This window comes from Sinohyriopsis cumingii, chromosome 5, assembly GCF_028554795.1.
Source record: "Sinohyriopsis cumingii isolate HCF-2022 chromosome 5, ASM2855479v2, whole genome shotgun sequence".
In the NCBI taxonomy this organism is placed as follows: Eukaryota; Metazoa; Mollusca; class Bivalvia; order Unionida; family Unionidae; genus Sinohyriopsis; species Sinohyriopsis cumingii.
Window position 1 is genome coordinate 76,223,112 of NC_142965.1, and position 22,266 is coordinate 76,245,377.

At 37.6% G+C, this 22,266-nt stretch overlaps 1 protein-coding gene across 1 annotated transcript; it reads left to right on the top strand.

Moving 5' to 3' along the window:
• The first annotated feature begins 10,229 nt into the window (after positions 1-10,229).
• Positions 10,230-13,435, top strand: LOC149799487 (uncharacterized). The gene has a single exon (XM_089958858.1). It carries the CDS (start codon positions 10,525-10,527, stop codon positions 12,058-12,060), a length of 1,536 nt encoding a protein of 511 aa, XP_089814984.1. The 5' UTR covers positions 10,230-10,524; the 3' UTR covers positions 12,061-13,435.
• The last annotated feature ends 8,831 nt before the right edge of the window (positions 13,436-22,266 follow it).

Genomic DNA, 22,266 nt, shown 5'->3' on the forward strand with positions numbered 1-22,266 from the left:
TTTACAGTTATATGTTTGGTGAATCATTATATTATTTTGTGAAAGCCTAATTAGAGAAATAGTATTATAATAAAGTAAAGCAATTATATAGTATGGCCGGTAGGAGGAAGCTATATTATTACAGCAACAATATCAGGATCACACAGGGAATAAAGTCATACTACCAAAAGCAAGAGATGATTTAAATCTCATAAAAAAAAATACATCAGATCACTAGACGCACCACAAGATGACTTTATAAGTTTGTCTGCGATTGAACCATCAACATGAAGATTTGATTTTCACCAACTGAACGATGATAGAAATCAAATACCATTTGAACTACAATTACATTAAATAATAAAAGCAGCAAAGAATGAGTTTTACGATGATGGCGCTGTTCATGTTTGTTTAAAATAGATGGTGATGGAACATTTATCGATTTAACAATGAATACAAATTGTGCTCATAAAATAATACAAAATGTGCAGGAAACAATAAGTATTTTTTTTCAGGATAAAATGTATAGCCTAGCTACAAACACCAAACAGATCACAGCGGATCACACGTGATGAACTGGATCAGGTAAAAACAATCAATATCAGTAGCCATCCTGGACAAAATATCCGACCAGGAACATTTATCGGGATAGAAACACCTACTATAAGAACGATTATCCTGCAACAGCCGATGTTTACGCAATTTGTTAACTGAATGAATCAAACATAATTGTTCTTGCTTCGATGAAAACAGTCTCGCTACATTGTGTTCTTCAACGTATCATTAAGCATTTTGTAAACGCTAAATGTGGATACAGATTAACAGAATCAAAAATATATTTAAAAAAATAATTGGGAAAAATATGTCATTGCGACTGAAGCTCACATAGGTGACATATCTCAGTTAGAAAAATTATTGAAGTTTCCGATAATTGTAAAAACAATAACGAGTTAAGTTTTATATCCCTCCAAGCAATATAGAACACGCGATGCTCCAATAACATTAATTAATCATAACTCACATGTTTGGACTGAGTCTGTAACAAAGTGCCAAGAGAGAGAATAATACGATTTTATCATGGTGACATTTATGAAGAAATCCACGACATAAGTAAGCATGAACCTGTCTCAGTCTAGTTATTTCACGGAGATGATTCCATAAATAAATCAACATTTGATCATTTTATGTTGCCATTGGGAGTTATTTATCGGAATGAATCACTCCAACAAAATATGAAACATATTTTGATAAGATATAACATAGACACGAGGAATTACTCAAAAACTGTTTTACAACGTCGTCTGTTGCTGTGTATATAACCCAGAACAAAAAAAAAATCATGCGTCCAACTTCAAAATAATTTCTCAATCATGTATCACACTCTTGTGTCCGATTTGGTCGTGGCGGTCTTTGATCTTCCGATATTAATTCTGTCGACAATATCGCTGCTTATCCGGCGGCTTTTCTTGGACTTGGCCAGTGTCCTCGTTATTTTGAACGATTCGGGTACCCAACACACAAAATGACACGAGTTTACAGAATTTACTATATTTTTCCGCGATTGAATCACTCGAGTCTTCAGTTAGTCTTTATGAACCTGTTATTGATGATTAATAGATTTCCCAATGACGCTGTTAGGGTCGACACGGATTAATTTTATATTAGTTGTTGTAAAATGGACCTTCTTTAGCCCTTTATCGAAGAAAACACCAGCGATGTCAACTGGGGTTCATGGCGAATAAAACGTGAGAAAATACTTAAATATTAAAACTCGGTTGGCGTTAAAACAAAAGATCTATATTACTTATTAGAACCATCATCATCACTGTCAGCAAATGATCCAATCACGAGACATAGCACGGTCTATCTGAATGATGTAGGTGTTCGCGAAAGAATTATTTAAAAACTCTGACATGATTGTGCTGACGCCAACTGCCCGGCTTGCTAAGAGATATGAGACAACTTGGTGTCAGAGCATGCACGTATCATAGTTTCTTTAGATGCGAGGTGATACATGGACCCCGAGAGAATGGATCAAAAATATATCCCGAGAATAATTATCTGGAATGAGATTTCTACAGAATCCAAATATGTTTAAAAATGTTTCTTCATTTATTATCAACAAAACCTACTAAAATTATCGTGCGTGGCGATCTTGGACAGCCTCTGGCGTTTACAGGTGAATCACCACACGAATCGTTGACCAACTATTTTAGCCACTATGAAGAAGCTTTGTAAGACCATTGACCACACGATAAACACCTACGACAACTGAAATCGTTAATCAGATTGCAACCTGACAAAGGTCAGTGTGAAATACTGCGTACCGTAAATTCAGAGACTCCAATGTCAGATCTCTGGAACTTATGGCGCCCTAATGGTCTAATAGTTCTATTGTTCTGAATTATATCGTCAAGGTTCCAGTAGAGGCGTTGTCGATAAACACATCGTGCTGGACTCTGGGATATACAGTAAAAAGTTTGTTACGTTTAATCGCCGATCAACATCAAGTAAATTAAAACTGGACATTGTACGCTTTAACAAAGTGTCCCCAGCAGTCTCAGACCTAAACCATATCGCATTCCTGGTAATCTTAGACCCCGTCCTTTTTTGAGGTGTTTAGACCGTGTCGGGACACTCCATATCCTGTTGCTTTTTTCAGTGCCATGCCGTTAGCAGTTTCAACGGAATCAAGTGCATCTGATTTTTCAACAGATGGAGCCACTGATTAAATTAACGCTGATAACGTCGTTTTTGTTGTGCCGCTGATCTCATTCGCACAAAGATCAAGTCGAACGCAAGTTTTTGATTTCTTCACGTCATTGTAGTGTTTGAGATGTTATTTTTGCCCCAGAATTCTTCTTCGATGCGGGTGGCAGTTTTGTAATCTGACAAGGTGCCAGAGTAACATTAACGTGATGATATGACGTTATAACATCACGAATGATCTAATTACAGATCGCTTGCGATCCAAATACAGTTAAAGAAATCACTTACGTATTTTCTAATGGAGCATCAATGACGCTCAGTCGTCTACCAACGCCTTCAAGCAACATCGTTTTCGGTTTTAAATATCGTGCCTTCAGAGTCCACGACAATAGCTGATAATGTTGCTGCTCTTTTAGATTGTGACTGGGCTGCCATTTATGGTGTTACTGATGCCACTGATGGGTGGGATCACATATAGAATGAAGTAGAATGAAGTTAAAAATTCGAGTGATTACTGCCTTTGTAGTGTGGCTTGATTTAAAATGCCCTATGTGGATTGGGGCGGGGATAAGAGGTGATTTGTGACAGCGATTTCTCTGTAACTCTGTAATTAGCAATGGCACCTCGTGCTACGCGAGCCAGAAAATGTATATCAACGACAGAGTGTCTAAGCAAACCCAAGTACTCCAACGAAAAATAATATGCTGGATATAATGATCTAAAATCCCGCTGAGATATCTGCAACTCAGAATCAACATTCTGATCACGAACAATAAACATCATCAAAAGATAACACACATGTGCTACATGACTATTATAAAAAATGCAATGGTTCTCGATGACGATTTATCCTTAGAGAGGCTTCAGAAACTCGAAGCAAATGGAACACCATTGTGTTTCACGCCTGCCTGTCTACTCTGGCGTTATCCTGAAACGCTATCAATATATGTCTTGGAGCTGACATTCCCTTTTGTGGTGCTATCTGTCATGTTAAGTTAATAACCCAGCAACGTTACTCTGGACATTGTCTGTGGTCATCATCAACAATGAAAACGTTGACATGCAGCCACAGTCAATGAAAGAGAGCAGCCGTTGTTGATCAACGAGTGATGGTGTCATTGTTGCCATCTTCAACAAAAGGCTTCTCTTTATTACTTTACCGGCATTACCAACAGAGCGCCAGATTGCATCGGTGTCGGTGGCTTTTCTGACAAGCACAATTGTGTTTAGCACCGAAACTAACTTTCATCTATTTCATCTGAAAGTTTTCGGAGAATCTGTTTGGCTTTTTTAGTTCTTTTTGCTGTTTGTTTGATTGGTTGATTTAGCGGCTAGTTCCAACGAGGAAGATGTTCTTTAGTGGTTTTTGCGACTGGTTTAAATAACTATTATGTACCCCCTGTAATTTCCACATGAGCTTCCGGGCGTTGTTAGAGCTGTTGTTTTACGGTATAACGGACTGGAAAATACTTCAAAATTACATCCCCCATTATTATTATTACAACAACGATTACATTGCAGATCACAAATTCAGCAGATATAATAGGAAGCTGAGATTTGACAAGGTGGTTGTTTCTGTTGTAGGGTTTAACGCCATTTTTCAGCACACGATAGGCTATACATGGCGGCCAGTATTAATGGTGGAAAAAGAACCCGGGAAAAATCCCGGAAAGAACCACCGACCCACGAGAATCTAATGGGAGGCTTTCTCACATACCCACATTAGCCGAATCTGAGACTCGAAACAGGGCAGACAGAGGTGAGATGGCAGAGATCCGTAATGGAAAGCGCTTTAGACCAATCGGCCACTCGGGGACCCAATTTTTCAAGGTAAAAATTGATAATTGTACACAAGTCAGAGAAATCTGTAATTGTTACATTGAAAATAAATGTTAAAATACGAGGATTCCTGATAAATAAATTATACAATCTAACTGTGTGTGCACGTTTCATTTTTTTTATATGATTTTATAGCTGTCTGTTCACGAATACAATATACTGATATATTCTCTTTGAAAGCGACCCATTTTTCAGCAAGCTGTTTATGAATATTTTTGACTATGGTGATAGTTATATCGAGCCACATCTGTCTAGCTTGACTAACTCTACCTGTGAACTACATATACGGATTATTCTCCCACTCGGCAATATACGTAATACGAATTTAGATATATTATTTATATATTGTAAAAGAAACCCACTATATATTCTAATTTTGCTGAACATTCTAGAGCATGGGATATAAATAATTATCAAAAACGTTTTTGATTTATCACCAGCATTTTATTTATATTAAGTTTTCACAAATATCTCTTGACGCTGCGTAGTCTAGTAGATTCGTTGGATTCCCAAAGCATTACTTGTATACTTCGTGGGTTCAAAACCCGGAATCGGCGTAATTTTAGCTGATTTAACCTGAAGTTATTTAGATGGGAGAGGATCCCAAGCGTTTAAAATCCAACCGGAAAATATACTGATTGCTGACAATTTGAGCATATTCATCACCAGTCGAAACTGGCGGTGGTAAGGTTTTTGCTCCACCTCGGCTTTGCCTGGGGATGGTTGTGCAAAGAACTGTCAGCAATCAGTGCTTATCCTGTTGACCGTATATTAATGGGGTGAGTGAAATGTATGGACAACCATCTGAATGTCTAGTATTTCGTTTCGTACCTAGGAATTCACCGGGGGGTATGTCCATATGACCGTAAGGGAAAAACACCTTCGCCCTCCGTTCATGGTTTACCTTTAGGTAGAGAGTGGAGGTAAAAGGCCCAAACAAATAGACAGAAATAAATACAAGTTATAGCCAGAAATACATGGAAAATCCAAAAGTAAAAATAGACCTCATCGAAGGGTACCCCATGAAGAAACCCCATGAATGGATATAAACAAAAATAACTTGCAAACATTTGGCAACTAATCTGTAACAGGCAAAAACCTCGGATTCTACAATTTTTGCTACTTAAAACGTTAAAAATAATTATGTAAATTATATATTCGTTGCTAAAAATGGAGCCTTGTATATTGTTTTGCGAGAGTTTCACTTGGTTTTCCCGCCATGTGGTCGATTACCCCCCTCTTGGTATGTTCTTCATATGGTGACTAAAACAACAAGTACATATATTCATATTTTACGTTATATAGCACATAAAAACACGTTTCATGCATAGTTTATGTTATTATTAATTGGCCATTCCAATGGTTCCAATTATGTTTCAAGTCATTTGTTAAACCCCCTCTGTCCTCCATTTTCTCTTGTATCCACTCTCGCTGATGTATTAAGCGTGTGCGATCATGGCCATGTCGAGCAGATGCGAAGAAAAATGGTCTCGCATTCCTTAAAGGAATGATAATAAGTAAATATTTAGATAGGCATACAAAGCCGAAAGTCTGAGCTAAACATCGCTACTAAACGTTTTGACGCTGCAAGAAATTTAGCTGGAAATATCGCGTTACCTAGGTCGAACGAAGAAGGAGATAAGTGTCCTCTCTTGTATTTTTTTTTTATACAAATGTATGACTAGCAGTTGCATTGAAAGCAACAATATGAATCCCCGTGACAGCAGGTACAACAACGTCATGAAGATCATGTGGATTTAGCAGAAGGTGTGGAAGAATTGTTTAAACCGGTTACAGAGACATCTAAGGGTCTTCTGCCGCCACCGGAACAAACAACTAAAGCGACCAGACAAAAAGCACAAGGAACTAATGCTACTACTCACAAACACATCTAGAGAGAGATACTTTCTTTCCGGAACGCTGGAATGAGTAGAGTCCTCTGCACTCCTAGTCTGCAGTCTCAATGAGATCATAAGGTAACCGGCATTAATAATAGAGCCTATGGGTCTTCTTAGTCGACAGTGTTGGTTTCTAATGACGGATTTTCTTTCAAGCTAATCTATATCATCTTTTATTGGAATGCCCTTGGCATTCTCACAGTTGGTATCCCTGGCATCAGTTTGTTTTACATAGTACCCGTTTGGATCACTGGCTATTTTGCCACCGCATGGAACACATACATAGAGATTACCCCTAATGCCAATACCGGATTTTATGCAAGGTTTTGGGCCTAAACCGTCCGTACGACTGATTGCGTAATGACACCCGCAGTACTCGTAATGACAAGTTTTTATACATGAGATTGGAGATCCAAAAATCAACTATTTGAAATTATTTTTCCTCGTGACATCATTATATAATAATTTACGATGATGTTTAATTAGAAGATTTATCTGCCTTAATTATATAATGACAGGAGGAAGCACTTTATCCTTTATCCGATAATAGGTTTGCAAGATTAGTTATGATCAAGCCTTCCCAGGAAAGGTTCGATTGTGACAGACTAACCGATTAATGGTTTCGTCGTGCAACTGCATGTCCTCAGATTGTCCGAAATGAATTCCAGTACACCTTGTCATATCGCCATGTTGGTGTCTGGGTATTATTTTTATTGATATGAGTTGATATATGGATATTGGTTTAAATCATGAAGTGGTATTTTTTGTATACCCCCTTTTAGTGCTGATGTGGTTCCATCTTTTGGGTTGATTCTAGGGTATGTTCCGTTGCTAAATAATACTAGATTAGCTAGTGAGATCTATTTTTAGATAGTTCGTTTTGTTCTGCCCTGGTGGTGTCCTTCCCTTTCGTTCTGTGTGCATTAAAATCCCCACATACCATTACGTTATTACGTATGGTTCCTATAATATTTAAGTAACTCTTTACATTAGTTGGTCTATTTCCTCCTGGGCCATATACGTTATAGTTTATTATTTCTGTTCTTCCAGTGTGAACTATAATATTGTTATTCGATTGTTCCATAGGGGTCGAGTGGTGTTCTCGGATTTCCAATACCACATTAGGAAGATAGTCACTGACGAATGATGCTATGCCGCCTCCCTGCTTTCCATTAAATATCCTTTGAACAAATCCGGTCGAGTAACCTGGGATTTCGGAAATACATCCAGTGTTCTAGCTCAGATGAGTTTCATCGATGGATATAACGTCTGGTTTGCGAAATTCGTCGTCAAGGTTGAGCTTTAGCTTGCGAATGTTTTTTATTTATTCCCTTACAATTCCACTGCCAAATTCTTATATGTTTCTTGGTTGCTGTGTAAGTCTCCGTGTCAGGCACTTAATCATTGTTAAATGCCAACACAGTGATGTATGCATAAACACTAGATGAGATAACGATCAAATAATTTGAGTCACGAGTAATATTGTTCTTGGACAGGGATTATGTCTGGATATTGTGTAGCTGATATTTTTGCCTTTGTTGGTTTTTCATCGTCCTTTTGGTTGATATGTTATGAAAGTTGTCATCTTGGTTCGATTTGTCTTGACGATGAGTTTGGGTTTAATCACGTTTTCTTTAGTGTCACCGGGATCTGGATCTATTGAGTTTTTTGATGAATTTGAGGTTCTTATTTCTGTCCGTTGTTCTTGGTTGATGTGGATGTACGATTGATAGCTTTCTGTTATGGGCTAATTGGACACTGGTGAGCGATTCTTTCGTTACTTCTTTGTCGTCTTATGTGTTCGAATCGAATGCCTACTATGCACAGACTGTCTGTGTATAAATACCTCACCGTATGTACATTTCTTTACAATACGAAATAGTCTTGTCAGCGAGCAGTCTGCTTCATGGAATTGCACACCTTCAGCTGTAGAGGTACGTAAGTTTATTAATTTCTAGTCTATAAGTTATAACTACTGTATTACCACGTTTAGTTTTGTATGTTTGCTATGTAGCTTAATGCAGTACAATGCACATATTTATATTCTCGTTTTCGACTTAGCAAGGGATTTATATTAGTAATGTAAAGCTACATTTTTTAAGAACTGTTTAATATAGTAGCACTTTTACCGAGCAGGATTAGATTTATTTTTGAACCTGTCATTTTGTAATTATTGTGTTGATAATGTAATGTACATAACCTACCGTGCATTACGTTATTATGTCCGTGTCATGTATAATACACGGTATTGGACATATTTTCAGCTGTATGTGACCGGAGTGTCTCTGTCTGTGACAAGTGTGTAATGTGTCTGGAATGACCATAGTGGCTGTGTCTGAAGTGACCAGAGTGTCTTATGCCCTGAATGTCCGGAGTGTCTCATGTCCGGAGGGTCTAATGTTCGGAGTGTTTAGAAGTGTTAGGCGTGTCCGGAGTCTGTAGCAGCTTTGAAGATGATCTGTAGCAGCCGTGGAGCTGGAACAGTGTACTGATGACGGAGTGTATCTCCTTACATGTAATTTGTTAGCCGTGGGCTAATTTTGGGGTTCGTAAAACCCAGCATATATTTCGGGACTGTAAAGAGTATGGGAAAGCTATGGTCATAAGAAGAAACAGCGCGGTTGTGGATTTACAGACAATAACAGTTGCGTAACAACAACTAACAAAAAAAAAGGGAAAAAAAAGCAACACCAAAACATACAAGCAAACAAAATGTGTCATAAACGTGTTTGGCGGTCACTGAACTGCGTCATCGCATAAGTCTAGCTACTTTCTTGGGCAACGTCGCTCTCGTCGATTAATAATACTCTAGCCCACGTGTAGTCCTACAATATAAGACATAGCACGTGTTTTTTTTTTTTTTTTTTTTTGTTTTTTTTTTGTGCTATATCTTACTATCCAAATAACGGGTTTGTATAGTGTGTTCGATGTTGGTTGACATCGGAACGAGTAATCAAAGTTTCAGGAATATTTCACACACTTGGCAGCTCATATCAACACTCTTCCACAAATTGATATGTAATTAATATGCTTACTGTGCTATTTTTATCCTGGTGGAATCGAAATATGTTTGTTTGTACCACTCTACCGATTTAAATAATGGAAACTTTAATGTGATGAAACGCGCAAGGAACTTAGTCAATTCATTCATTGAATTATAGTTTCTAACCTGACTGTGAGTAGAGTGGCCCTAACACCGTGATCGTCTGCGCATTTCATGCTTAAAAGTTGTTTTCAATGTAATAGACGGACATGATCGGATCCATTTCCAGTTCCTGGACAAGTCCATTTTCATCAAATGGGTGTCTCACGCCTACAGATGATATACATAAGTAGTCTGCTTTCCGATATTTACAATGTCGAATCAAGCAAAGGAAAATAATAACAGTAAATTAGCTTTTCAAGTGGATTTAACAAGCGGTTTTATTTCTATGTTCATGTGTGCAAAGTGGTATAATTCCGAACTCTCAACGTAATGGTTGCCGAACAGGATGAACTACGTCATTATGTTGTCTGATGGAAATAAAGTTGCCTATAGTGTACGCAATATGGCGCCGTGTTAGTATGGAAAGTCCGTCTAGCATGAAAGTGTGCAGGGGATGCCACCATTAGTGCCATTCTGGTCACATTCAGATTAGAAATTATAAATCAATGATCCAGTTGACTTAGTTATGTGCACATTTACAACATTAAAAGTTTTCGTTATTGAAATCGGTAGGGGGGTACAAACAAACGGGGATGTATAGTCAGACTATAGTCCACGTGCTGCACGTACAGCAGTAGTGTGTGGCTTGCTTGCTGTAATGCGCGAAAGGGGGTCAGAGGCTTTGACCTATAAAATATAGAAAAAGAAGACGAATTCGCCATAATCATAATGATTTATAATACTTATTTAATCAGCATTATTGTTATAATCAACGTAGGCAGGTGATGACACCATGATCTCAAATCGTACATGTTTGGTCACGAGAAGCTTGGGCACAAATCAAGGACAGGAACGGAGTTGTGAGTATCAGTCATGCTGGAGACCAAATAAAACTTTAGAATGTGATGTTGTAAAAGGACATTTAGCGAGAGCCAACGTCTGTGGGTGCACGCGATGGCACTTACCGGAGAGAAACCATTCCAGTATGAGGACTGGGGGCCTAATCAAATCTTTAGTGGCACTTGTGCATTAAAAAATCATCACACGATGCATATCAGTGAAAAAACATTTAGGTGTGATGTTTGTGATAAAACGTTTATTCGCAGTTGGTATCTAAAGAGCCACATGACGATACATACTGGAGAAAAACCATTCAGATGTGAGGTCTGCAATAAAGTGTTTAGATTGAAAGATTGTTTGAAGACGCACTTGAGGATACACACGGAAGAAAAACCATTCAAATGTGAAGTGTGTAATAAAACATTTCGACACAGGATTAGTATCAAGCTGCATATGAGAATACATACTGGAGAGAAATTCACATGTGAAGTTTGTAATAAAATGTTAAGTTGTAGTAATTTAAAGAGGCACATGAGGATTCACTCCCTTGAGAAACGTGTAAAATGTGAAGTTTGTGGTAAAATGTTTGGTTGGGTTGGTGATTTGAAGGTTCACATGAAGATACATTCTGAAGATAGTCAGCTTAGGTGTGTTATTTGCAATAAAATGTTTAAAGTGAGTAGTGAATTAAAAGCGCACACGAGGATACATACTGGAGAAAAACCATTCACATGTGAAGTATGTGATAAAAGTTTTAGTCAGATGGGAAATATGAAGTCGCACATGCTGAGACATAGTGGAATAAAACCATACAAATGTGACACATGTGATAAAATGTTTGTTCTGAATGCAGATTTAACCAAGCATACAAAGACTCATACCAGAGAAAAACCTTTCAAATGCAAAGTGTGCAATCTAATGTTTACATGGAGAAGTCAGGTAAAGATTCACATGAAAACACATATGCAAAACACACCATTCAAATGTGAAGCTTGTGACAAAGTGTGCCCTGAGAATGTTATGCTAACAAAGCATGTGAGGCCTAATACTGGTGAAAAACCATTCAAATGTGAAGTTTGTGAAAAATTGTTTAGCAGGTGCAGAAATCTAAAGTTACACATGACAATACATACTGGAGAAAAACTACACAAATGTGACATATGTGACAAGCTATTTACCTTGCGTAGTACTTTGAGGAAGCACATGAGAATCCATACTGGCGAGAAACCATTCAAATGTGAAATTTGTAATAGAACATTTAGATGGAGTTCACATCTAAAGTTGCACTTAATGATACATGCTGGAGAAAAACTACACAGATGTGATGTGTGCAATAAAATGTTCCTTGATAAATCAAGCCTTAAGAAGCATGTGAAGAGACATACAGGAGATAAGCCATTCAAATGTCAATTTTGTGATAAAATGTTTTTTGAAAATAGAAATTTGAAAGTGCACATGAGGGTACACACAGGAGAAAAACCCTTTAAATGTGAAGTTTGTAATAAATTGTTTTGTGAGGGTCGTAGACTGAAGCTGCACATGATAATACATACTGGAGAAAAAACATTCAAATGTGAAGTTTGTAATGAAATGTTTGCTAGGAATCAACATCTCAAAGAACACATGCAGACACATTTTGATGAGAAATAATTCAAATGTAAAGGTTTATGAAGTGCCTTTGGGAAAATATTTAGCTGGAAACAATCTAATAGAACTCATGGTACTAATAAAGCTCCCATAAAAGCAAATCTATGGAAGAAACCTAATAGTAATTTACATTACCTTTAAGTATCGAAATGATAATGATCAAACTTATATTTCTTTGTATAGACTCATCCTTCATCAGTACTCAAAGATTTTTTTGACAGATAGCTGCATAGGGCAAGATACTTTAATAAAATTACAAGCCCTGACTTCAACTCCACATGTCCAAATGCATCATAAACTTTACCTTAGGTAAATATAGAGTCAGTATTAGAGCATGATCTTTTTGTAAGGATAAGTATTTGTGTGCTTTGGAGTTGTTTTGTTTTCTCAATGTTACAGAAATATCCATATTTCTTGATAGAGGATAATTAGGTTAAGCTAGGAAATCAATGACTTATGAAAGTTTCCAAATACGTGTACAATATTTTCTTTTTTCTTCACCCTAACTGAACTGTGGCCTTGTAGTTAAAGTGTGCGCCTCATCTGTGGGAGTTTGCAGATTCGAACGTTGACTGAGTCATACCAAAGACTTTAAAAAATGGTACTAACAGCTACCTCACTTGTCACTCAGTATTGAGGGGTTAGTGTTAGGACTGTTTGGCATGGTGTCAGGATAATGTGACTGGGTAGGACATCATGCTACATGTCTATACATGATACCCCAATGCTAGACATCATTCTAAACTGTCACATTGCAGACATCATAGCGGTTAGACTGAAAAATTGTTTAAGCTACATTAAAGATCCAAATCGTACACAATCATCATCATCATTCAATACCATAAGAATTAATTTTCTCTCAATATCATTAGATATATTTTAAAGGGGTATCCGAATAATAAATTCAACATTCATCACAATAATTCTGCATGTTAAAGCTAACGAATTATTAGCTAATAATGTTCTTTACTAATTTATTGATACCTTTTTCCAAGCTTTTGAAATGAAAGGACACAAATGTGTAACCATATATGCTAAAAACTATGTTATCTCCCTGTCTTAAGCTCAATTTTCTTTCCTGTGTTTTTGCATGCTAACACCAAATAGCTTATTTACGAATTTTAGTGATATTAAAAATATATGTTATAAAAAGAACAACCTATCTGACCACATGTAACAAAATGGCTCTTAGTCTTTGGCATATCTAAATAGAACCTTTGTTTCAGAGAAAGACAGAGACTAATAAAAGTTCAAAGAATGTTGCCACACTAATAAATAACCAAAAGTAAGGAATGTTTTTAAAAGTTAAAAACTTGAACTGAGATCCTTTGAATCCTGTGTGTGGTGTTGGGGAAATAAATAAAGTCTGTGACAGCTTTGACATTTTATTAGTACCTATAGCTTAAGCCATCATTTTTTCCCCCATATTTGGTTTAGTTTGCAATAAGTACTATATAAGTTTCCAAATTTAAGTATCAGTTTCAAGGTCATAGTGATTGAGTCATTGTCTGTCTAAAATTAGGTGATTGTCCTCATTACTGTCGCCCCTAACCCTGCCCTTACAAATCTGTTCATAGGTGGGGATGCAGATCAGTAAATATAAGCTGGCTATGGCTATTTGTTAGTAAGAATGGGGGCTGTTTAGTAAATTTGGGTACTTGTCTGTAATACTTTGTATTAGATAGTAACCATTGGTGCTAGACTACAGGGTAGTACATGTCAGTCCTGATCAGCAGATATGGGTGCTGGTCAGTAAGACTATTTATTAGTAGGCATAAGCATTGGTCAGTAGATATGTGTGCTGGTCAGTAACTGTATTAAATAGTGTGCAGTGGTGCTTGTCAGTGAGAGTATTGGTTAATAAGTGTGCGTTTTATTAGAAAGTGTACATCCAGCTCAGTAGCTGTTGGTACTAGTCAGCAACACTGATTTGGTTAGTAAGCATTGGTGAAGGTTAGTAGATGTGGGTAGTGATTAATTAGATTGCACGTTCATTTTTCTTCTCCCAGAAATTTATTCAAAGTTATTCAAGTGGCCAGTGTTGTTAAGTTTTTCATTTTTTCTGAGGTGCCTAAAAGAATAATAAACTAAACAAAAAACAAAAACAAACACCTAATAAAACCGAAGACATGTATTTTCCTATGATGTTTTTATTTTAAAATCCAAATCATCAGTCCTCAGCTGGTCAGTATATTTTTTTGATGGTCAGTAACACAATGTAGTGGTTGGTAAGAATGGGTGCTAGTCAGCAATTCTGTACTGGTTAGTATCCATCAGTACTTGTTCTATACATACTTTAGGTAGTGAGCATAGTCTACAAGTGTGGGTGATGGTCAGTTTGTGAATGTGCATTGTGAGGTGTTGATCAATAGGTATTGGAGCTTGTCAGTATATGTGTCTGTTGTTCAGTAGGTATGGATGCTGGTCAGTAAATATAAGGTGATGGTATTTTAAAGTATATGCTCAACCGATATCTATTTTTAACATTACATTTCCCCTTGTACCATACATTTTTTCAACATGAGTACCCAATGTTAATTTCCCCAATGCCCCCAAGTGCTATTTAATGTTAATTTTCCAGTATGCCCATAAGTGCTGCCCAATGTTAATTGTTAATTTTCCTGTATGTGCCATCATTTTCCCCAAATCATACTGTTTTCTCTTTATACCGACAAGTGTAACTTTTCACCCAATATAAATGGGCTGTACAACTATTATTTCAAACTTAGGTGTATTAGAGAAAGGTCATTTTTTAATAAACAAATGTGGATGTTAGTTGCCCAATTGTTTTCTTATAAATATTTTCTATTAAATGATTAGGCCACTAGACTAATGCTCAAAATCAAAATTAAGGTAATATAGTTAGGATTTAAATTCTAGAAGTACGACATTTAAAGAAAAAGCAAACATCAGTAACAACTTGTGTAAGATGTTCACATTTTCAATGCTTGTGATTGCTGATTATTTCTTTAAAATTGGTTATTTTTATTCTTTTTTTTAAATCTTTTTTTTTCAGCCTATGTTTTCAAAAATGAAACTTCCCCTAAAGTAAATAATAATAATAAGGACTGTGTATAGCACCTAATCTTTAGAAGCTCTAAGCGCTTTCCAACATTAGACAACACCTATAAGATAAAAAACATATATAATGATATGATTACAAACACAAACACCATGACATTAGAAAACATAAATAACATGCTGAGAATATTTTAGGTAGGAAACATTATTAGGTCTTTAAGTTTGTTCTTGCAGTCAATATAAGTGCGTTTTCAGAGCATTCTTGAATGTGATCAGTGGGTCACAAAACTAATGTATTTGGCCCAGGATTCAGGTTCTTATAAAGAACTTACCATAAATCAGTCCAAAATTGTAGTGTCAAAATGTTTTTGTTTTTAACATATATTTTCCATTCAGTTCCTACAAGGTGGCTGCAAAAGCTTGGATATCAAATGAACTGCTATAAACAATGGTAATTGTCTTCATTGTCAAAGTCAGCATATGAAAGGTTCAAAGATGTTACATTTTCACGTGGCTGCAGGAAACTGTTTGGTGCCAGAAGGAAAAGCATCCATAGAATTCTATCCAGCACCCTCTAGAAGGTGATGGCTGGGGTTTGGCGCAGTTGGTTCTCACTTCTATGTGCCTTGCTCAGAATGATGACTGAGATGGGGCATTTTGGGCATGTGAAATGTTTGTCTCCTTTGAAGCCCACTTAATTAGGCGATAAGGGTTGGGATTTAAGTATGGATCTGTGATGATGGTTCAGGAATGTTGGAATAAATCCAGTTCCACTATACAATTAGTCAGTGCGTGTTGTGATGCTTTGCTAAGAACACGTGTCATTCACGACATTGACTCCTAAGCATGAGCAGCCGTGTTATCGATGGGAGAAGCTAGACTGTGGTCAGATTGCTGAAATATAGTAAAAGATGTCAAGCCGAACAAGCATCCTATTGCCACAGTATTTCAGACAAGTTGTTGTGTGTTGAGCAATAATATCTGGTCCATACAAATCAGGTATTGCTTCGACCGCTCCAGTGGCCTAGTGGTTAGAGCGTCCGCCTCGGATGCGGGAGGTCGTGGGTTCTATCCCCGGCCGAGTCATACCAAAGACTTACAAAAATGGTCTATGGTCCGGGAATAATTCCCAGATCGATAACTGTCACCGTCAAAGTTGGTGTCAATTCGTGACGTAGCCCGGTCCAGAGTTGGAGTTGTCAGGCATGGGTCTGTTTGCTCGTCGATGTCAGTGCCGGTTGTCAGAAGACACAACTGGATAGGACGGAATCTATAATCACCATACCTCCTCCATTCAAGCATAAAAAGAAGCAATGTAAGAACCTTTGCCATCACCTTATCGAATCAACCATTGGTCCATTTGGAAACATTCATAGGATCAACCTGTCTGGGAACAGAAGAATGTATTACTGCAATGTAAAGCATACAACTTTAAAAGGAATAAGATGACTGGTCCATCTGGGGACAGGGGGAAAGGTAATGGAAAAAAAACTCCCTAGTAAGACTATTATGGGCCATTCTATGGACAAAATGAATGTTTGTGTGAGAACCGAAAAACCTATTGACCAATACTCAATCTTACTGACCCGCGTCCACCTCAATTTACCAATAATCACACCTACTCACTAACATGCCGCAGTAATGACCAGCACTCATCTCATCTATGGATTTTCATTGGACGTAAAGGTTTAATCATATTCGTTATAACATCTTACAATGGAGAAACAGGATATCAAATTGAAAAAATTGACCTCAAGTTCTGAATTACCCTTTTGAGGGACCAGGTATAGTTCTGACTACTGATGATGTTGTTGGTGTTTCTCCCAGTGTTCTTGCTCTCCTTTCCTCTACCCCAGCTTCTGTTGGACCCTTGTCATCTTTCACTGAAGCGTTGCTTTTCATACTCACTCTTTAACCTTTCCCTCTCCCTCTTTTCCGACGCCCATGCAATTTTTATCTTCTTTATCCCTTCATCGAAAACTATGATTCGCTAAATTGATGAAGGAGATCGTATCTCTTGTATAAAGTCTAGAGTGGGGATATTGTTCTTATACCCGGCCCAAGAGGTATTCCACCCTCTGTAACAAGCGCGTCGCTTCATGTAGTTTTTCTACTTCAAATGGCTGACACGTTTTCGTTTTCTTTGTCGATTCGGTAAGACCGGCGAACATAAGGCTTTATTTGATTTAAGCGAGGACGTGAAGGAAAATTATCCCTCAGATTTCGTTTCTGAAAATAAAGGAAAACACCATTTTCTCAAAGATTCAAACAAAACACAGCAATGAAATAGTTTTCTTTTTCTTCACAAACCTTTTATTAAAGATGAAATGACGCAATACATACTAAAAAGCAGGCAGGTGTCTCCAAAGTACACGCCCTGTTTTGAGTTTTTGAATAGACGAGTTAGGAAAGGGGTTTATATAGATTAACATCATAATCGTGAATTCGTATTTATTTTTGTGAAGATGAAATCCAAGAATATAAACTGGGTAGAAATCTTTCGATTGAGAAAGCTTTCAATATCGTACACATCTTCGTCTTCGTTGATAACTCGTAACTCGGGTCAGTACATTGTTCCCTTTAATACGTCTGCGTTTTTATTTTCCAAATTATAGATAGGTGGACATGTATACGCACTGGTCCTTCGGCATGAAACAATTCTGTCATCCAGCTCAGTAAGCAGCCCTTGAAAAAGTTCTTTTATATTTTCCATGCGAACTCGATCTTCGGTTGTTAGGATTTCTTTCTGTTTCCTGGCCTCCGACGTCCTAATGCTTGATCAAATCCAGCCACTTTCTTTGCAGATGTCACTTCTGGAGCACATCCGATGCTACGATGGTATGTCAGTATTACAGTGCGTAGCACGAGGCTCTCATTTTCAAAACGTGAAACGTATAAGTCTCAAACGAGAATTTGGCATGGGAATGACACATCTAGACACAAATTGAAATTTAACAGAGGAATGATCGTCTGCGGCGGAAGGGGAATTTAATATGGGCATGACATTCTGTGGTGTAAGGGAACCTCCGAATAGGAATGACAGACTGAGGGACAAGGATAGACATCTATTGAATGTACTCCCTAAAAATTGGTATGACTGCTACAAAAAGTAAATTCACAAAAAACATTCACTTTTAATCTGTCTGGGTTAGTAACAAATAAACCAACTTCATATCGGTAAGTTTTCTTGCAGAAGTAAGCTCGTTTTCCATAGCATCGATAATACGCGATAGGTTCTTCGTGCTGTTCATTTACTAGATTGCTGTTAATGTGATTGAAATAAATGCTGTCCTTCGTATTAAATTAAGTTTTAGCTTCACCATGTCATGATATAAATTTGTCAAAGACCTGGTGTGTCCACTAAAGCTTGCTTCCATTTCTTCTGTTAGTTCTACAGGATCATAAAGATAATGCGTATTTGAAAACTTTTTATTGTGTGTCATATGAAACACTTGTCAATCAAATCCCTGCACTTCTTTTTCCATTAAGATGCGTAACTGCGAGAAGTGTTGTTTCCCATCATTTTGTCCCTAATAAGATGCGCACCATCGCGATATGATGTTTCCCAGCATTTCTTTTTTCATTAAGATGCGCACCTGCGCGATATGTTGTTTCCCAGCATTTCTTTTTCCATTAAGATGCGTACCTGCGAGATCTGTTGTTTTCCAGTATTTCTTTTTTCCATCAAGATGCATACCTGCGAGATGTGTTGCTTCCCAGCATTTTCTTTTTCCATTAAGTTGCGTGCCTGCGAGATGTGTTGTTTTCCAGCATTTCTTTTTCAATTTAGATGCGTATCTGTGAGATATTTTGTTTCCCATCATTTCTTTTTCTTTTAAGATGCATACCTGCGAGATATGTTGTTTCCCAGCATTTTTTCCCACATTAGGATGCGTACCTGAGGGATATGTTGTTTCCCAGCATTTCTTTTTCCATTAAGATGTGTAGCTGCGAGATGTGTTGTTTACCAGCATTTTTCCCCATCAAGATGCGTACCTGCGAGATGTGTTGCTTCCCATCATTTCTTTTTCCATTAAGATGCGTACCTACGAGATGTGTTGTTTCCCAGCATTTATGTTTCCATCAAGATGCGCACCTGCGAGATGTGTTACTTCCCAGCATTTCTTTTTCCATTAAGATGCGTAACTGCGAGAAGTGTTGTTTTCCAGCATTTCTTTTTCCATTAAGATGCGTACCTGCGAGATATTTTGTTTCCCAGCATTTCCTTTTCCAGCAAGATGCGTACCTAAGAGATGTGTTTCCCAGCATTTCTTTTTCCATTAAGATGCGTACCTGCGAGATGTGTTGCTTCCCAGCATTTCGTTTTCTATTAAGATGCGTACCTGCGAGATGTGTTGCTTCCCAGCATTTCGTTTTCTATTAAGATGCGTACTTGCGAGATGTGTTGCTTCCCAGCATTTATTTTTCCATCAAGATGCATACCTGCGAGACGTGTTGCTTCCCAGCATTTCTTTTTCGATCAAGATGCGTACCTGCGAGATGTGCTGCTTCCCAGCATTTCGTTTTCCATTAAGATGCGTACCTGCGAGATGTGTTGCTTCCCAGCATTTTTTCCCCATTAAGATACGTACCTGCGAGATGTGTTGCTTCCCAGCATTTCGTTTTCCATTAAGATGCGTACCTGCGAGATGTGTTGCTTCCCAGCATTTTTTCCCCATTAAGATACGTACCTGCGAGATGTGTTGCTTCCCAGCATTTAATTTTCCATTAAGATGCGTACCTGCGAGATATGTTGCTTCTCAGCATTTATTTTTTCATTAATTTAAGTACCTGCGAGATGTGTTGCTTCCCATCATTTCTTTTTCCATCAAGATGCGTACCTGCGAGATGTATTGCTTCCCAGCATTTTTTTTTTCTCCATTAAGATGCGTACCTGCGTGATGTGTCGTTTCCCAGCATTTCTTTTCCATTAAGATGCTTACCTGCGAAATGTGTTGCTTCCTAGCATTTATTTTTCCATCACGATGCGTACGTGCGAGATGTGTTGCTTCAAAGCATTTATTCCCCATCAAGATGCGTACCTGCGAGATGTGCTACTTTCCAGCATATCTTTTTCCATTAAGATGCGTAGCTGCGAGATGTGTTGCCTCCCATCATTTCTTGTTCCATCAAGATGCGTACCTGCGAGATGTGTTGCTTCCCAGCATTTTCTTTTCCATTAAGATGCGTACCTGCGAGATGTGTTGCTTCCCAGCATTTTTTCTCCATTAAGATGCGTACCTGCATGATGTGTTGTTTCCCAGCATTTCTTTTTTCATTAAGATGCTTACCTGCGAAATGTGTTGCTTCCTAGCATTTATTTTTTCATCACGATGCGTACCTGCGAGATGTTTTGCTTCAAAGCATTTTTCCCCCATCAAGATGCGTACCTGCGAGATGTGCTACTTTCCAGCATTTCTTTTTCCATTAAGATGCGTAGCTGCGAGATGTGTTGCTTCCCATCATTTATTTTTCCATTAAGATGCACACCTGTGAGATGTGTTGTTTCCCAGCATTTAATTTTCCATTAAGATGCGTACCTGCGAGATGTGTTGCTTCCCAGCATTTCTTTTTCCATTAAGATGCCTACCTGCGAAATGTGTTGTTTCCCAGCATTTAATTTTCCATTAAGATGCGTACCTGTGAGATGTGTTGCTTCCCAGCATTTCTTTTTCTATTAAGATGCATACCTGCGAGATGTGTTGTTTCCCAGCATTTAATTTTCCATTAAGATGCATACCTGTGAAATGCATTGTTTTCCAGCACTTAATTTTCCATTAAGATGCGTACCTGCTAGATGTGTTGCTTCCCAGCATTTAAGTTTCCATTAAGATGCATACCTGCGAGATGTGTTGTTTCATAGCATCCTGATATTAGATGTTTTGATCTTATGTTATCAATATTCGTCTTAGTTGCAGTGTAAACAGATCATTTAAGACTTGTTGTAATTTAACATAAACATATTTTGCTATTTCTTCAAGTATTTCCTTGTGCGACGTTATTTCAAACACTAAACTACTGCTTCGTTTATCTTCCCCCCTACTGAGCTTGCAAAATATTTGTCTTATAGCAGATCAAGCAATGCAGTCTTGCTAATAAATAGGACACGAGCTAGTTAGTCTTCTGGTGTTAAGTTTCCAATGTATTCAAGAACATTATCATCTTACAAGTCATAACTTCTGTATTTGAGGAGATGAAAATAAGCTTCGACGGCCCTTTTCGCAGCCTCACGTTGTGGATATTTTCCTCAGATATTGCTTGTGGAATTTCTGTTTCAAGATCAGGATTGGTCTACTAATTGCCAATCTATCCTGCTAGGCATCTTATGTATCATGCAACTTCATTATCTGCATTATCGTTTCTACGTCATCATAGTCTAGGCAGAGCTATCTATAAATCGTACTTCTGCCGATTCTTGCCTATAGTTTTATTTGTTTTGTTTTATATTTAATTTCTTGCATTGACCTGCCTATATATATATAGTCATTGTCGTCATTTTGACCCCTCTCCTCTTTTGAGTTCAATTTTTTGTCCGACATTCGTAATGCATATTATTGTTTCCAGTGTATTATTAGCTAGCTCATTTATTATAATTCTTACTGTCATCCCTTTTTGTAAAACTAGGCTTGATGGCTCTTAGTCGTTGAAAAATGTTTTTACCTTATTATAAATATCAAGTCCGTCTTACAGCTGGTTCGCAGTCATACTAGCGACTTATCAGAGATTACTCATGTCAGCGTCCTCTTTACTCGTATCATGTTTTACACTGATAAACTTATACATATGTTTTGATGGCTACTAAACTGTCATAATATCGTTTGACTAACTTACCCTCTAACTGAGTTTCATAGTGCGTCTCCTCAAACAGCAATAGATTAGCCTCGCGCCAATTCTGTAAAAGCTCTGACATTGCAGATATGTTATATTGTTACAAAAGGCAGTCTAGTGTGAGATTTGAAATTGACTCTAACCAGGGTTCGTTGGCAAAACAGAAACCCCAAATAGTCTCAAATTATGACAACTGACCGTTCCATGATTTGGTATGTTGAACAGGCGTACTTTCAATTGTATAGCTTCCGTGCTCGAATAACGAGTTGTCATGTTTATCGCAACGTTGGACTCCTGTGGCCGCTAATTTATTTATAATTTCTCATCCAGTAATGCAACATCTAAGCTGGAAGCGCCATA

What these genes read in the sequence shown, in the direction of transcription:
- LOC149799487 (XM_089958858.1), top strand. Translation starts at nt 10,525, where the DNA reads ATGGCACTTACCGGAGAGAAACCATTCCAGTATGAGGACTGGGGGCCT.